Raw genomic sequence first — 15,926 nt, forward strand, 5'->3', positions numbered from 1 at the left:
AATCTCGGATCAAGCTAAAATTTTGCAAAATTATTTCTTTTGCCTGACATACAAGAATAAAAAACTAAACCATCGGTAATTAATTATTTTGCTTGCTATCTCAAACAAGGGAAAGAATTTGTACTTGACTGAAGTGATAGTATAAGTTGAATTTTTTCATATTTATATATCGCACTTTACAACAACAAAAACATTCACATAACTAGAACAGACACAACATAATGAGTTCATTGAGTGACTACACACAGGCGCCCTGAGCTTTTTCACGTTTCCCAGTCAACGAGTAGAGTTAATACAGATTATGGTCAAATGTTATGCCATTAATCGAAGTATGCAATTATGTGAATCTCTATTATGAAAGTTCCACTGTAGTATATATTCGAAAAAATATATGATATTTAATTTTATAAATTAAATAATCGCTTTAAAAAAACAACAACTCTTCTTCACATTTTCAGATCAAAAGTTAATTCTGGCACCAAGTTTTAACCCAGAGAACTACACTTTGGTTTTTGAGAAAGAAGGTTCTGATGGTGGACGATTGATAGCAGACGATAGAGACTCCCTCAAAAGCACAAGTTACATTGATGCTCTAATTAAGCATAAATGTGTGATCAAGTTTGAAGCTAGAATTCGAAGCTAGCTAGTAAGGCTATAATAAATGTTAAATTACAGTAATATATTGGACAGCATTTTTTAGCATATACCCAAAAATAAAGTTAAATATTAGAAGATGTACAACTTATTGTAGTTGAAAAAGTCATAAATTCATTGTACTTTATCCGTTTTAGCAAACATACAATATCAGTGTGGTTTGGAGTTTGGACGCTTTCATTGTTTATAAACAAATATTTGGTTTATGTTTCAATTAAAGTTTTAAGTGTTTTGTTTTTCTTTTAATAAGATTTCATTTTACAGTAATGCTATTTATCGATCTTTTTTTTTTTTTTGCTTCCTTTCTATTAGCATCAAAATTCATCAGCTGTTGTTAAAAAAAACAATTTTCTTACGGAATAATTACTTAATAAATATACATTAATTTTGTTTAAATTAATACACTTTAAGAAGATTCTATAAAAAAAAAAGAATTGTATACTTTAGAACATAGCGGTCAGGATTGCTGACAGTTTTTGTTTTTTTTAACAAAAATGTATTGCAAAAATAAAAAGGTTTTTTGTTTTGTTTTGTTTTGCCTAACTTTAGCGTTATCTTTACACAACAGTGTTTGCCAAACTGTGTTCTGCGGAACCCTAGAGTTCTGCCAGGCCTGGATAAGTGTTTCACAAACAACTGAAATAATGATGTAGTAGGCCACCCGTGAAATAACTTCTCTTTTAAAAAATCAAAGTGTTCCTTTACATACTCTGAAAATGCGAAATGTTCCGTTAAGGAAACCACTGCTCCACACAATTTTTTTTAGATGTGAGTGGTGTTAAATATGGGTGTGTCTGTTTGACCGGGTGTGATTGGCTGAACGTTTGTGTGTGCTAACTGCTAAGTGTGTGTGTATGACGTTGGACATGCATGTAGCCTAAGAATCAGGTTAACAGACATTAATTATTTTTGTTCAATGCTAAAAAACAAGTCTCTGTTTAATTGTTACTATTACTGTGTAATAAAAATCAGTATTTAAAAAAAAAACTATTTTATTTTTGTTTCTGTCATCTGAACTATTACATTCCCATACAATAAGACAGACCACATCATCTGTCCCCGTAGCCTTAAACTGCCCTAAAGCACAAGTGCCGTGTTTCGTGTTAAGGTCGTATTAGGAACCTTTACAGAAGGATAAAACCCCTTGCTAAAATTAGAATGGAATTTCCAAATCGGAAATACCCGTTCTTATATCAAATGTATTAATTTGTGTCTTGTGTCGTGGATGCAAGACTAAATAACTTTCCGCACGTTGTATGTTCATTGTGTGTAGTGTAGATTGTTTTACTTTTGGTGGAGCACAGTGCAATAGACACAAGTCATGGATGGCAGTAATTATGCAGGTTATACATTTATATTCCACCTTCTTTTTAAAGCATGCTTATACTTAAGTATTTCTTTCCTTCTGTTTATCGTGCTTTTATCTGTATATAGCCCATGTCTAGTCTGGATATTTCCAGTTGGTACCACATACTAATATGAAAGTCCCTGACTATCGCAATAACGAAGGTATATAAATGCAAGGAGGCTTGGTTGATGAATAAGTTTCAACAAATTTGCATTAAAAAAAACTGCACCTCTGAAATAGACATTCTTAGGGAAAGTGCAGTAGTTTATAACTTAACAAATGAGTCAGCAAAGGCATGAGGATGATGAGACATTATTATAATCAGTGACGTACCAACCACGGCGCAAAGGGATGTATTGCGTTTGGGCCCATGACTCATGGCCAGTTGGGGCCCACATAAACCCTTGCGGATGACACCAAACTGGAATACATTATTGCACTTTCGTAAAGGCGATTAAAAAAATTACCTTATAAACCTTTCCAAAATATCCTTATACCAAACATGAACTTCACAACGTTAAACTGTACTAGAGTCTGTCTACCAGCTGCCTAAACTGCTTGGATGTCAAGATCTGCTTCATTTTATCAGGTTTATTGTAATGGTGGCTAGCCCTTATCATGCGTTGGTGATGTCAATTGTTGCCAGCTCGCACCATTTTTACAAAGCTTATATCAACTCACTCACAACTATCATCGTTGTGTAACAAATGTGAGTATCAAGATCTACGCAAAGCTGTGAATCATCTGGAGAAGATCTAGACTGAAGTAGGCTACAACATTGGAGAAGATCTAGACTGAAGTAGCCTACAACATTGGAGAAGATCTAGACTGAAGTAGACTACAACATTGGAGAAGATCTAGACTGAAGTAGGCTACAACATTGGAGAAGATCTAGACTGAAGTAGGCTACAACATTGGAGAAGATCTAGACTGAAGTAGACTACAACATTGGAGAAGATCTAGACTGAAGTAGGCTACAACATTGGAGAACATCTAGACTGAAGTAGGCTACAACATTGGAGAAGATCTAGACTGAAGTAGGCTACAACATTGGAGAAGATCTAGACTGAAGTAGGCTACAACATTGGAGAAGATCTAGACTGAAGTAGGCTACAACATATGAGAAGATCTAGACTGAAGTAGGCTACAACATTGGAGAAGATCTAGACTGAAGTAGGCTACAACATTGGAGAAGATCTAGACTGAAGTAGGCTACAACATTGGAGAAGATCTAGACTGAAGTAGGCTACAACATTGGAGAAGATCTAGACTGAAGTAGGCTACAACATTGGAGAAGATCTAGACTGAAGTAGCCTACAACATTGGAGAAAATCTAGACTGAAGTAGGCTACAACATTGGAGAAGATCTAGACTGAAGTAGGCTGCAACATTGGAGAAAATCTAGACTGAAGTAGACTACAACATTGGAGAAGATCTAGACTGAAGTAGGCTACAACATTGGAGAAGATCTAGACTGAAGTAGGCTACAACATTGGAGAAGATCTAGACTGAAGTAGGCTACAACATTGGAGAAGATCTAGACTGAAGTAGGCTGCAACAACTGAGAAGATATAGACTGAAGTAGGCTACAACATTGGAGAAGATCTAGACTGAAGTAGACTACAACATTGGAGAAGATCTAGACTGAAGTAGGCTACAACATTGGAGAAGATCTAGACTGAAGTAGGCTACAACATTGGAGAAGATCTAGACTGAAGTAGGCTACAACATTGGAGAAGATCTAGACTGAAGTAGGCTACAACATTGGAGAAGATCTAGACTGAAGAAGGCTACAACATTGGAGAAGATCTAGACTGAAGTAGACTACAACATTGGAGAAGATCTAGACTGAAGTAGGCTACAACATTGGAGAAGATCTAGACTGAAGTAGGCTACAACATTGGAGAAGATCTAGACTGAAGTAGGCTACAACATTGGAGAAGATCTAGACTGAAGTAGGCTACAACATTGGAGAAGATCTAGACTGAAGTAGGCTGCAACATTGGAGAAGATCTAGACTGAAGTAGGCTACAACATTGGAGAAGATCTAGACTGAAGTAGGCTTCAACATTGGAGAAGATCTAGACTGAAGTAGGCTGCAACAACTGAGAAGATCTAGACTGAAGTAGGCTGCAACAACTGAGAAGATCTAGACTGAAGTAGGCTGCAACAACTGAGAAGATCTAGACTGAAGTAGGCTGCAACAACTGAGAAGATCTAGACTGAAGTAGGCTGCAACAACTGAGAAGATCTAGACTGAAGTAGGCTGCAACAACTGAGAAGATCTAGACTGAAGTAGGCTACAACATTGGAGAAGATCTAGACTGAAGTAGCCTACAACATTGGAGAAGATCTAGACTGAAGTAGGCTACAACATTGGAGAAGATCTAGACTGAAGTAGGCTACAACATTGGAGAAGATCTAGACTAAAGTAGGCTACAACATTGGAGAAGATCTAGACTGAAGTAGGCTACAACATTGGAGAAGGTCTAGACTGAAGTAGGCTGCAACAACTGAGAAGATCTAGACTGAAGTAGGCTACAACATTGGAGAAGATCTAGACTGAAGTAGGCTGCAACAACTGAGAAGATCTAGACTGAAGTAGGCTGCAACAACTGAGAAGATCTAGACTGAAGTAGGCTGCAACATTGGAGAAGATCTAGACTGAAGTAGGCTACAACATTGGAGAAGATCTAGACTGAAGTAGGCTTCAACATTGGAGAAGATCTAGACTGAAGTAGGCTGCAACAACTGAGAAGATCTAGACTGAAGTAGGCTGCAACAACTGAGAAGATCTAGACTGAAGTAGGCTGCAACAACTGAGAAGATCTAGACTGAAGTAGGCTGCAACAACTGAGAAGATCTAGACTGAAGTAGGCTGCAACAACTGAGAAGATCTAGACTGAAGTAGGCTGCAACAACTGAGAAGATCTAGACTGAAGTAGGCTGCAACAACTGAGAAGATCTAGACTGAAGTAGGCTACAACATTGGAGAAGATCTAGACTGAAGTAGCCTACAACATTGGAGAAGATCTAGACTGAAGTAGACTACAACATTGGAGAACATCTAGACTGAAGTAGACTTCAACATTGGAGAAGATCTAGACTGAAGTAGACTACAACATTGGAGAAGATCTAGACTGAAGTAGACTACAACATTGGAGAAGATCTAGACTGAAGTAGGCTACAACATTGGAGAAGATCTAGACTGAAGTAGGCTACAACATTGGAGAAGATCTAGACTGAAGTAGGCTACAACATTGGAGAAGATCTAGACTGAAGTAGGCTACAACATTGGAGAAGATCTAGACTGAAGTAGGCTGCAACATTGGAGAAGATCTAGACTGAAGTAGGCTACAACATTGGAGAAGATCTAGACTGAAGTAGGCTTCAACATTGGAGAAGATCTAGACTGAAGTAGGCTGCAACAACTGAGAAGATCTAGACTGAAGTAGGCTGCAACAACTGAGAAGATCTAGACTGAAGTAGGCTGCAACAACTGAGAAGATCTAGACTGAAGTAGGCTGCAACAACTGAGAAGATCTAGACTGAAGTAGGCTGCAACAACTGAGAAGATCTAGACTGAAGTAGGCTGCAACAACTGAGAAGATCTAGACTGAAGTAGGCTACAACATTGGAGAAGATCTAGACTGAAGTAGCCTACAACATTGGAGAAGATCTAGACTGAAGTAGGCTACAACATTGGAGAAGATCTAGACTGAAGTAGGCTACAACATTGGAGAAGATCTAGACTAAAGTAGGCTACAACATTGGAGAAGATCTAGACTGAAGTAGGCTACAACATTGGAGAAGGTCTAGACTGAAGTAGGCTGCAACAACTGAGAAGATCTAGACTGAAGTAGGCTACAACATTGGAGAAGATCTAGACTGAAGTAGGCTGCAACAACTGAGAAGATCTAGACTGAAGTAGGCTGCAACAACTGAGAAGATCTAGACTGAAGTAGGCTGCAACAACTGAGAAGATCTATACTGAAGTAGGCTGCAACAACTGAGAAGATCTAGACTGAAGTAGGCTGCAACAACTGAGAAGATCTAGACTGAAGTAGACTACAACATTGGAGAAGATCTAGACTGAAGTAGGCTACAACATTGGAGAAGATCTAGACTGAAGTAGCCTACAACATTGGAGAAGATCTAGACTGAAGTAGGCTACATGATTTGAGAAATGACTTTGTGTGTTAACATGAAGCTGCTGTTGTAGACTTTGGGGTGTTGATCCAGTTTTTTTGTTTTACATGATAGAGGAAAATTTGATGATACTACCACTGACTACTGTAAACTTGTGAAGAGAAAATTTAAGACCTAGAGACTTTCAAAATCAACGTATTTTATCGAACTATCGATGTCATTGTTTCTCAATTACTTGACAGATTTCATGGGCATAACAATTGTCAATATTTTAAGTCGTTCATTTAAGTCGTGCAAACTTTGATGCCAACATTGACTGACGATTGACTGACACAGATGATATTCCATCCATCCATCCCAGTGGCGCTACAGCCCATGGAGGGCTCTGGCCTGCTTTAACACATCCTTCCATTCAGATCTCTCCTGGGCCTTTCGTCTCCACGCCTAAACCCCAAGCTGCTTCAGATCTGCTTCCACGTCATCTATCCATCGCATTCGGGGTCTGCCTTTGGGTCGCCTGCCTTTTGGTTTTTGCCTGTATACGATTTTCGCCCCTCTGTTGTCTGACATTCTTTCAAGGTGACCTGCCCAACGTAGTCTGTTCTTTTTTATTTCGTTCACTATTTGTGGATCTTCATACAATTGATATAACTCATGGTTAGTGCGTGTCCTCCACCCTGTTTCATCCTGTATGACACCATAGATTTTCCTAAGAATTTTTCTTTCCCAAGTGTTAAGTAAATTTTCAGATGTCTTTGTCAGCGTCCAGGTTTCCCTTCCATACATTGCTGCTGGTCTTATTATGGTTTTGTATATTATTTTCTTGGTTTTCCTTGAAATGACACAGATGATATTGCCTTAGAATATTATTCAGAGATGCAATCCTTGAAAGAAGCCTTCTCTAGACATATATAAAGACTGTGTTCAGTACTAGATTTTGTTGTTATATTTATCATAGAGAACTATATTGTATCGTCAAGCTTTCCATTGTCATAGCATGCATGTAATTTCTTACTTTGTCACAGATTGTTCAGCTTAGCTGTGATTCTCAAATAAGACCGACTATGGCAAATACTGCCATAGTCGCTCTTATTTGTTGGTGCACCAGTTTGTAAGCTCTTCTATCAAGCTTCGATACTGAGTTTCAGCGAATTTAATGAGTTTAACTGAGTCATAGATGCTTCTTATGTCATTAGCGTAAAGAGTGTACAGTACAGGTGTAATTTTTTATGCTTTTTTTATGATGTTTTCTAGACGTCGCAACAGTTTAGATTAGGCGTTGCCTTGCCAACAAGTTATTCTGTATGTTAGCAGATTTTGTGTAGTCGCGCTGTAAAAAGTCTCAAGAATCTTCTTGTTTAGTTTAAAGCTATTGAGTTTGTATAGAAAAAAAGAGTCGCTGGGCTGTTTTCTTTGTCAGAGTTCCAAGGTGGTCTTATCATGAAAGCTTGTTGTTGATGATAACACCTAGATATTTATATGCCTTTACTTGTTCTATAGATGTAGTGTTTATTTGCAGTTCACGTATAGTTTGTTTTGTCTTTCTAAAATCTATTATAAGTTCTTTAGTTTTTGTTACATTCAGTTTTAAAAAATTGTCGATACTGAGTTTCGTCTCCTGAAATAAGACCGACTATGGCAGTATTATCAGCAAATTTAATGAGTTTAACTGAGTCATAGATGCTTCTTATGTCATTAGTGTAAAGAGTGTATAGTACAGGAGAAAGATAGATGCAACATCTGCAAAAAAGTATGCACCATGAAACAGAAAGCCATTCAATGTGACACCTGCGATGAATGGTACCATGCATCATGTCTCCATATGAATACACCTGTGTATTATGCCTTAGGCAACAAAGATGCATCATGGCACTGTGTACCGTGTGGGTTACCTCAGTTTACATCAGGACTGTTTGATTCCTTTGATGCAGACACTTCTAACCCATACAACATCCTAAACACCATCCCAAACCAAACTCACCAACCACTAGCCAGATCCACTCCTGTTAAACCTAAATCTACTAAAATTAATACAACAGCCTCACTAAACAAACCTACTAAAGAAGTAACACCAAAATACCTTAAAACCTTAATAATAAATTTTCAAAGCATTAGGAACAAAACAGCAGATTTAGAAATTTTATTAGAATGTGAGAAACCAGACATAATTGCAGGCACAGAAACTTGGCTACATCCTGAAATTTATAATGCAGAAATTTTCAATAGTAATTATGAAATTTTTAGAAAAGATAGGGCTGATAATCATGGAGGAGTTCTTTTAGCAATAAAAAACACTCTTATAGCAGAAGAAATTACCTTACCTAACTCAAAAAATATAGAATCAACATTTTGTAAAATTAATACCACCTCAACATCCCTAATAATAGGCAGCATTTACAGACCACCAAATTCTAGTTTAGAATACATGCAGGAACTATGTAATCAGATTACGACACTTAAAGAGACAAATAAAAATGCAGTTTTTTGGATTATGGGTGATTTCAACCTACCTGATATAAATTGGAAAACACTAACCATAGATAAACACCAAAACCTTAAGGACATAAATGAGCTTTTCATAGAAACTTTACACAACCTAAGTTTAGATCAAATCATTAAAAAGCCAACTAGATTAAACAACACATTAGATCTCTTCTTAACCAACAGACCTGGATTAGTAGTTGATTATGATATTATCCCTGGTCTATCAGACCATGAGATCATAAAAATACACAGTCAGATAAAAGCAGTAGCCAATATAAAACCCAAAAGAAAAATCTTACTCTGGAATAAATGTAACCTAACACAACTACACCAAGCTGCATTAAACTTTCAACAAACATTCTTATTAGAAAAAGACATTAACCAACCAGTCGATGACCTCTGGAATTTCATTAAAAATCATCTTAAAAGCATTATAGAAAATCAAATACCAACTAAATACACATCAAACAAAATAAATAAATGCTGGTTTAATAATAGACTAAAGAAGCTTTGTAAACAGAAGGAAAACCTATATAGAAAATTTAAAGAAACTAATGCAGAAAGAGTTTACAAAAAGTATATAAAAATTAAACACTTAACCCAAAAAGTAAGCAGACAGCTGCAGAGTGAATACATAAACAATGTAATATCTAAAGACAACAACAAAAACCTATGGTCATACATTAAGTCTAAGAAAATGGAAACAACAGGCGTAGCGCCATTAAAAGATGAACATAACATAATACATAGTGATAATGAAACTAAGGCAAACATTCTAAACAAATACTTTGCATCAGCATTCTCAGCCCCAGGAGACAAAGACATATTACTGAATTTGAACCAAGTAGACAACATAGAAGATATAGTAGTACAAGAAAATGGAATTCAAAAACTATTAGCCAACACCAAACCAAATAAAGCTTCTGGACCTGATGGTATTCCAGCTAGATTACTCAAAGAACTAAGTAATGAGCTAGCCCCAGTGTTCAAAATACTCTTTCAGGCTTCGCTTAACCAGGGCAGAGTACCAAAGGACTGGAAAGAAGCTAATGTCATCCCCCTATTTAAAAAAGGAGAAAAATCTGACCCAGGAAACTACAGACCAGTATCACTTACCAGCATCACATGTAAAATCCTAGAACACATAATATGTAGCAACATCATAAACCACTTAGACAAACATAATGTCCTCACACCATACCAACATGGCTTTAGGAAATATAGATCATGTGAAACACAACTAATAGGACTAATTGATGATTTTTCAAAAGGTTTAGTAATAGTGAACAAATAGATTCTATCTTACTAGATTTTTCTAAGGCTTTTGACAAAGTTCACCACCATAGTTTGCTTAAAAAATTAAAATATTTCGGCATTAATGGTCCACTGCATCAGTGGATTAAAGACTTTCTGATAGGGAGAGAACAAACTGTAATAATAAATGGCTCTAAATCAACACCGATAACAGTAAACTCAGGTGTACCTCAAGGAACAGTCTTGGGTCCACTACTATTTTTAATTTACATAAATGATTTACCAAATTGCATTAGTTCAGGAACAAAAGTCAGATTATTTGCAGACGATTGCATAATATATAGAACAATAAAAACAACACAAGACACAGATATTTTACAAAGAGAATTAGATGAATTACAGAAATGGGAATCAAATTGGAGCATGTCTTTCCACCCAGAAAAATGTCAGTTGTTAAGAGTAACAAAAAAACTAAATCAAATTAATTCCACTTATCTTATTCATGGCAAACCAGTAACACAGACTAAAAACGCAAAATACCTAGGTGTTATAATAAATGAAAAACTGTCATGGAATCCACATATTGATGAAACTACAAAAAAATCAAACAAAGCATTAGGATTTATTAAAAGAAATTTCTATAAATCAAATAAGAACATAAAACTAAAATGTTATTTAACCTTGGTTAGGCCAATAATAGAATATGCATCCTCTGTTTGGGACCCCTCAACTCAAGAAAACATTAAGAAACTAGAACAGACACAAAATAGAGCAGTGCGATTCATAACAAACGAATATTCACATTTGACTAGAGTAACACCTTTAGTAAAATCACTAAATTTAGAAAGCCTTCAGGACAGAAGGCTCAAAAGTAAAGTAGCAATAATACATAAAACACTGAACCATAATCTTCAAATACAAAAACAAAATTTAATAAAATACTCTGAAAGACACAAAGATAAAGGCACATTCCTCGTCCCATATGCTAGGACAAATTTGTACCAATACTCCTTCTTCCCTAGTGCTATTAGAGCTAGCCAGGAAAACCAGTGACTTGGCAGAATTTAAGTCATTGGTTAATATGCATGACTAAATGCATGACGCGTAGGACGTAATCATCTTCTTTTTTGAAGTAACGTCTGTATTATATAAGATAAGATAAGAAAGTACACAACCTTGTGGAGCACCCGTACATAGTACTCGAGTTGACGATTTGGTGTTGTTGACTTTAACATACTGGGGGCGTTGGGTTAAAAAAGTTTAGAACCCATGCTTGTAAGGGCTTACATTTAAGTTACTCAGTTTGTTTATCATTAGATGTGGCTGTGTGGTATTGAAAGCCGAGGAGAAATCTACGAAGAGGACTCGTGCATATGTTTTGGGTATATCGAGATGCTTATAAAGCTGGTCCAAAAGCAATATAATGGCATCCTCTGTTCCTCTAGCTGCTTTGTATGCAAATTGGTGAGGGTCTAGGCTGTTATTGACTTTTGCTGCAAGTTGTTTAAGCATATATTTTTCAAAACATTTCATAACAATAGGTGTTAGTGCTACTGGGCGGAAATCATTTAAGCAATCTTTTTTTTTGGTTTCTTTGGCACTGGTATGATCTCTGAAGTTTTCCAGATGTGTGGTATTACGCACGTTCGCAACGAGTGGCTAAAGATGTGACAGAAGATAAAAGAGATTTGCTCCGCACACCATCGCAAGAGCGTGTGTTTTTTTACTGTTAAACTAGGAATTGGGATTCTAGCAATACAATTTGAGATGCTACAGAAAGATCCTAGGTATCACATACAAGGACCGCATCACAAACGAAGAGATTAGAGACAGGATTAATACAGCGATTGGAACCCACGATGACCGGCTAACAATAAAACAAAAAACACGCAAACTTTAACTCTATTGCCATATTACAACGTCCTTAGTCCTTGCAAAAACCTTCCTTCAGGGAACAGTACCAGGGGGGAAAAAGAGGCAGAGTAAGAAATAGAAAGATAATATAAAAGAATGGACGGGTCCGTGATTGAAAGAAATTCAATACAAGGCAAAATAAAGAGAGGAATGGAGAAAAGCGGTTAACAGATCTTGTGTGGTGCCCCAACGGTTCAACAGACATAGGGATAGGTGAAGGTGACAGTGACTTTACAATTATGAATTCCGAAACACGAAAAGTCAGGCTTAATTTAATTTTCTAAAAGGAAAAGAAACTTAACTTGTTTATGTGTACTATTCAAACTATCATCCATCAACTCTCCATTTGTTTTGTGTACAATTCAAACTATCATCCATCAACTCTCCACTTGTTTATGTGTACTATTCAAACTATCATCCATCAACTCTCCACTTGTTTTGTGTACAAGTCAAACTATCATCCATTTAATTCTTGCGGAAAAAAAAGAGCAACTATTGTCTAAATAAATCCTTTAATATTTTGTTTCTTGCTTTTACTGTTTTCCTTTAGCTGAGACAAGCGCTGAGGGCTACATAAAAGCCACAGTTATCTACCCTAACGGCACAAAGAACTGCAGACAATTACCTTTGATGGATGAAGATGGAGATGACATGAAGATCTCAGAGGTAAGTGAAGTCAATTAAATGTATTGATTGTTTTTCAATTATTCATCTTATTATAGCAACACACTGGTACATAAATTTGAGTCAGTACCAAAATGTGTTTTAAACGTGCCATTTTTATTAGGTCGCTTTAAATCTTAATTCTTGTAGCTGTCATTCAGACTTTATAAGCAGTTTGTAGCAGATGAGTTTGTAACCATTTTGTAGCTCTGATTCAGACCTTGTAACAGTTTTGTAGCTGTAATACAGACTTCCTAGCCATGCTGTAGCTGTAATACAGACTTTCTAGCCATGTTGTAGCTGTAATACAAACTTTCTAGCCATGCTGAAGCTGTAATACAGACTTTCTAACCATGCTGTAGCTGTAATTCAGACTTTTTAACCATGCTGTAGCTGTAATTCAGACTTTCTAGCCATGCTGTAGCTGTAATTCAGACTTTCTAGCCATGCTGTAACTGTAATACAGACTTTCTAGCCATGCTGTAGCTGTAATACAGACTTTCTAGCCATGCTGTAGCTGTAATACAGACTTTCTAGCCATGTTGTAGCTGTAATACAGACTCTCTAGCTATGTTGTAGCTGTAATACAGACTTTCTGGCCATGTTGTAGCTGTAATACAGACTTTCTAGCCATGTTGTAGCTGTAAAACAGACTTTCTGGCCATGTTGTAGCTGTAATACAGACTTTCTAGCCATGTTGTAGCTGTAATACAGACTTTCTGGCCATGTTGTAGCTGTAATACAGACTTTCTAGCCATGTTGTAGCTGTAATACAGACTTTCTAGCCATGTTGTAGCTGTAATACAGACTTTCTAGCCATGTTGTAGCTGTAATACAGACTTTCTGGCCATGTTGTAGCTGTAATACAGACTTTCTGGCCATGTTGTAGCTGTAATACAGACTTTCTAGCCATGTTGTAGCTGTAACACAGACTTTCTATCCATGTTGTAGCTGTAATACAGAATTAATTATTGAATATACATTATTTTGTTTGATATTGAAAAAAGGAAAAAGACCCCTACATTATTGAGTGTGGAGTTCTTCCTTTCAGATTAGCTTTTCTTTTTGAGTATTTTTTTTTCCTGTTTTAACTCTTTCTCTCCGTAATTTATTTACCATATTCTGGTGGAATCAACGTTGTTATCGTCAGTTAGAAGAGAAAGAGTTAATCACATCTCTGTCTACACCCCCTTTAACTTTCAGCCTTTTTAATTCATTTGAATTACGCCAGAAAACCTCATGGTCTCATCAGAAACTCTCCAGCCAAATCAACCAAAACATCCGTATACAACACACAGAGACGCACATACACACCATAACATTGAATGATGGATACAATTTTATCGAATTAGATTTTTTCAAGCTACTTTTTAAATATTTATATATAATGAGACTGATTGTCTGTGGCGTAGCGAGTGTGGAGGAGGGGGTTTGTAAATCCCCCCATGCCCCCACTTGAGGTCCCCCTAATGAGTGTCCGAAATTTTTTTACATGAAATTTTACGCCATTATCTCATGTCATGATGTCGAATGTCAAAATGCAGGGCCCCCTAAAGAGGTCAAGCATCTAGGGCCACCCAATCCCTAGCTATGCCACAGCACATAGACTATTTCTTTTTTCAATAATTTTTGTAATAGTATCATCTTGGAATTAAAGAGTTGTTTGTTTTCTAACAGATTAAAAAAATGTTGTTTGACAAGCTACCAGACCACAACCCCGAGGACTACAACTTGGTGCTCTTCAAAGAGGAAGGAAGGTTCATTGCTGCCGACACTGAAGGGATTACCGACTACTTTGACCAGATCTACAAGGACAAGTACACAATCACATTTGAGAAGAGAGAGGATTAAAGACAAGCTGAAACAAAACTATACATAAAAAGAGACAAAGTATTATTGTTTGAACGAAAGAGATGATCTTACAATAGAAACTCAAAGATTGAAAGTTGTGTGGTATTATAGTGTACTTCTCCACGAGTTACAAAAAAACACAAAAAAAGCTGTTGAATGTATCAACACATATTTTTTTTAAAGCTTATTGCTTCTTGATCATTTTTTTTTGCTATCAAGTCGTATTTAATTTGATCTTTTATATTTTCTTGTCTTTTCTAAGCGAAATAGTTGTCTTTTCTCTTACTAATCAACATAAATTTAAAATATTTCGCTTAAGTATTTTTTTATTGTCTGCTTCCTTTACAAGCATTGAGATCTAGCACATGTATCACTATCGCTATTACAGACATCTATCAACAGAGCCACTTCATCCTGTATCATACGTGTCGGTATCACTATGTCTCAGCGTCTCTATTGTTACAGAGTCAGTCGTCAGAGACAGCTGGGTGATATGTCCATTCAATTTACACACCAGGAACTCCCATGTATACCACTGCTGCCTTACCCTGTCCTCAAAGTAGTTGTACATAATTAAAAATTATATTAATGTATTAATTAAATAAGTATGAAGTACTTCTCTCATACTTGGCCATCTTTAGGGCAGGTGATGGAAATGACATTCCAAAGTAAACATGCCAGTGTATTGGGCCCTCTTTCTTTACTGCTCTACTGAATAGAAACTGTTGTATTGTGTATGTGCATAGCTTATGAACTCACTGTAACGTGCACTATGCAACTAAAATACAACTTTTAATTACATCCTTTGGTGAAGTAGAAATGAAGACGCATAAAAAAAACATTTTTTTAATCTGTGTGTCATTTATTGCTGAGAGCTGTTAAACTGTGTTGTTAAGTAAACTACATATAATATGTTGTATTTTAAATGTTCATTTGTCAAGCAATAAACATTTCTTGTAGTCCCATGAACACTGTTTGTTCACTCGTATTCATATTGCTGTTGTTAATGTGTTCATTTTACATGTCGGTATTTAGTTTATTATAAAATATTTAAGCCGTTGATTCTGTTGACAATACATAGACAGTGTAACAGAAATGAAAGACAATATTTGAATAATTATTTGGCTCCCTCTGTCTTGGAAGACAATAGATGTGCACATAAAAGTCACTGGCTTTGATTTCGTCTTGAGACGGGGCAGAATCTGAAGTGGCAGATCTTGCCACAGTTTGTGCATGTGTATGCATCCGTCCTAGGACTAGCTGATATGGCTTCGTTTCTTTTGCTCTCGGCGAGGTTGTTACCAGCACGCAGTCTTTCTCCAGGCTGTCCGGTCTTGGGCTATCTTCTCCCAGACATTATGCCCGTAGTTCTCATGTCTCGCTTGCAGACATCTCTATAGGGTAGTCTTGGGCGACCCTTGGGTCTGACACCCTCCACAAGCTAAGCATATAGTATGTCTTTAGGGATTCTTCCATCTGGCATGTGGCTGACATGTCCGAGCCAGCGTAGTCTTCTCTGTCTCAGGAGAGCATAGATGCTGTGCATATTGACCAGTTTCAACACGTCCTGGTTGGAGACATGATCCTTCCATGAGATGCACGTTAAGCG

At 36.7% G+C, this 15,926-nt stretch overlaps 2 protein-coding genes across 4 annotated transcripts in view; one reads left to right on the forward strand and one right to left on the reverse strand.

Moving 5' to 3' along the window:
* The window catches only part of LOC106068506 (uncharacterized), a 98,485-nt gene that overhangs the window by 25,642 nt on the left and 56,917 nt on the right, over positions 1 to 15,926 (reverse strand). The window lies entirely within an intron of this gene.
* LOC129922947 (uncharacterized) lies at positions 1,830 to 15,286 on the forward strand. The gene is made up of 3 exons (XM_056011262.1): positions 1,830 to 1,997; positions 12,354 to 12,469; positions 14,144 to 15,286. Exons 1-3 carry the CDS (start codon positions 1,976 to 1,978, stop codon positions 14,315 to 14,317), a joined length of 312 nt encoding a protein of 103 aa, XP_055867237.1. The 5' UTR covers positions 1,830 to 1,975; the 3' UTR covers positions 14,318 to 15,286.

The sequence above is a fragment of the Biomphalaria glabrata genome, chromosome 14 (assembly GCF_947242115.1).
Source record: "Biomphalaria glabrata chromosome 14, xgBioGlab47.1, whole genome shotgun sequence".
NCBI classification, from domain to species: domain Eukaryota; kingdom Metazoa; phylum Mollusca; class Gastropoda; family Planorbidae; genus Biomphalaria; species Biomphalaria glabrata.

What these genes read in the sequence shown, in the direction of transcription:
- LOC129922947 (XM_056011262.1), top strand. Translation starts at nt 1,976, where the DNA reads ATGGATGGCAGTAATTATGCAG. An exon ending in GGATGGCAGTAATTATGCAG is followed by an intron (nt 1,998 to 12,353) that starts GTTATACATTTA and finishes GTTTTCCTTTAG; the next exon opens with CTGAGACAAGCGCTGAGGGC. An exon ending in ATGACATGAAGATCTCAGAG is followed by an intron (nt 12,470 to 14,143) that starts GTAAGTGAAGTC and finishes GTTTTCTAACAG; the next exon opens with ATTAAAAAAATGTTGTTTGA.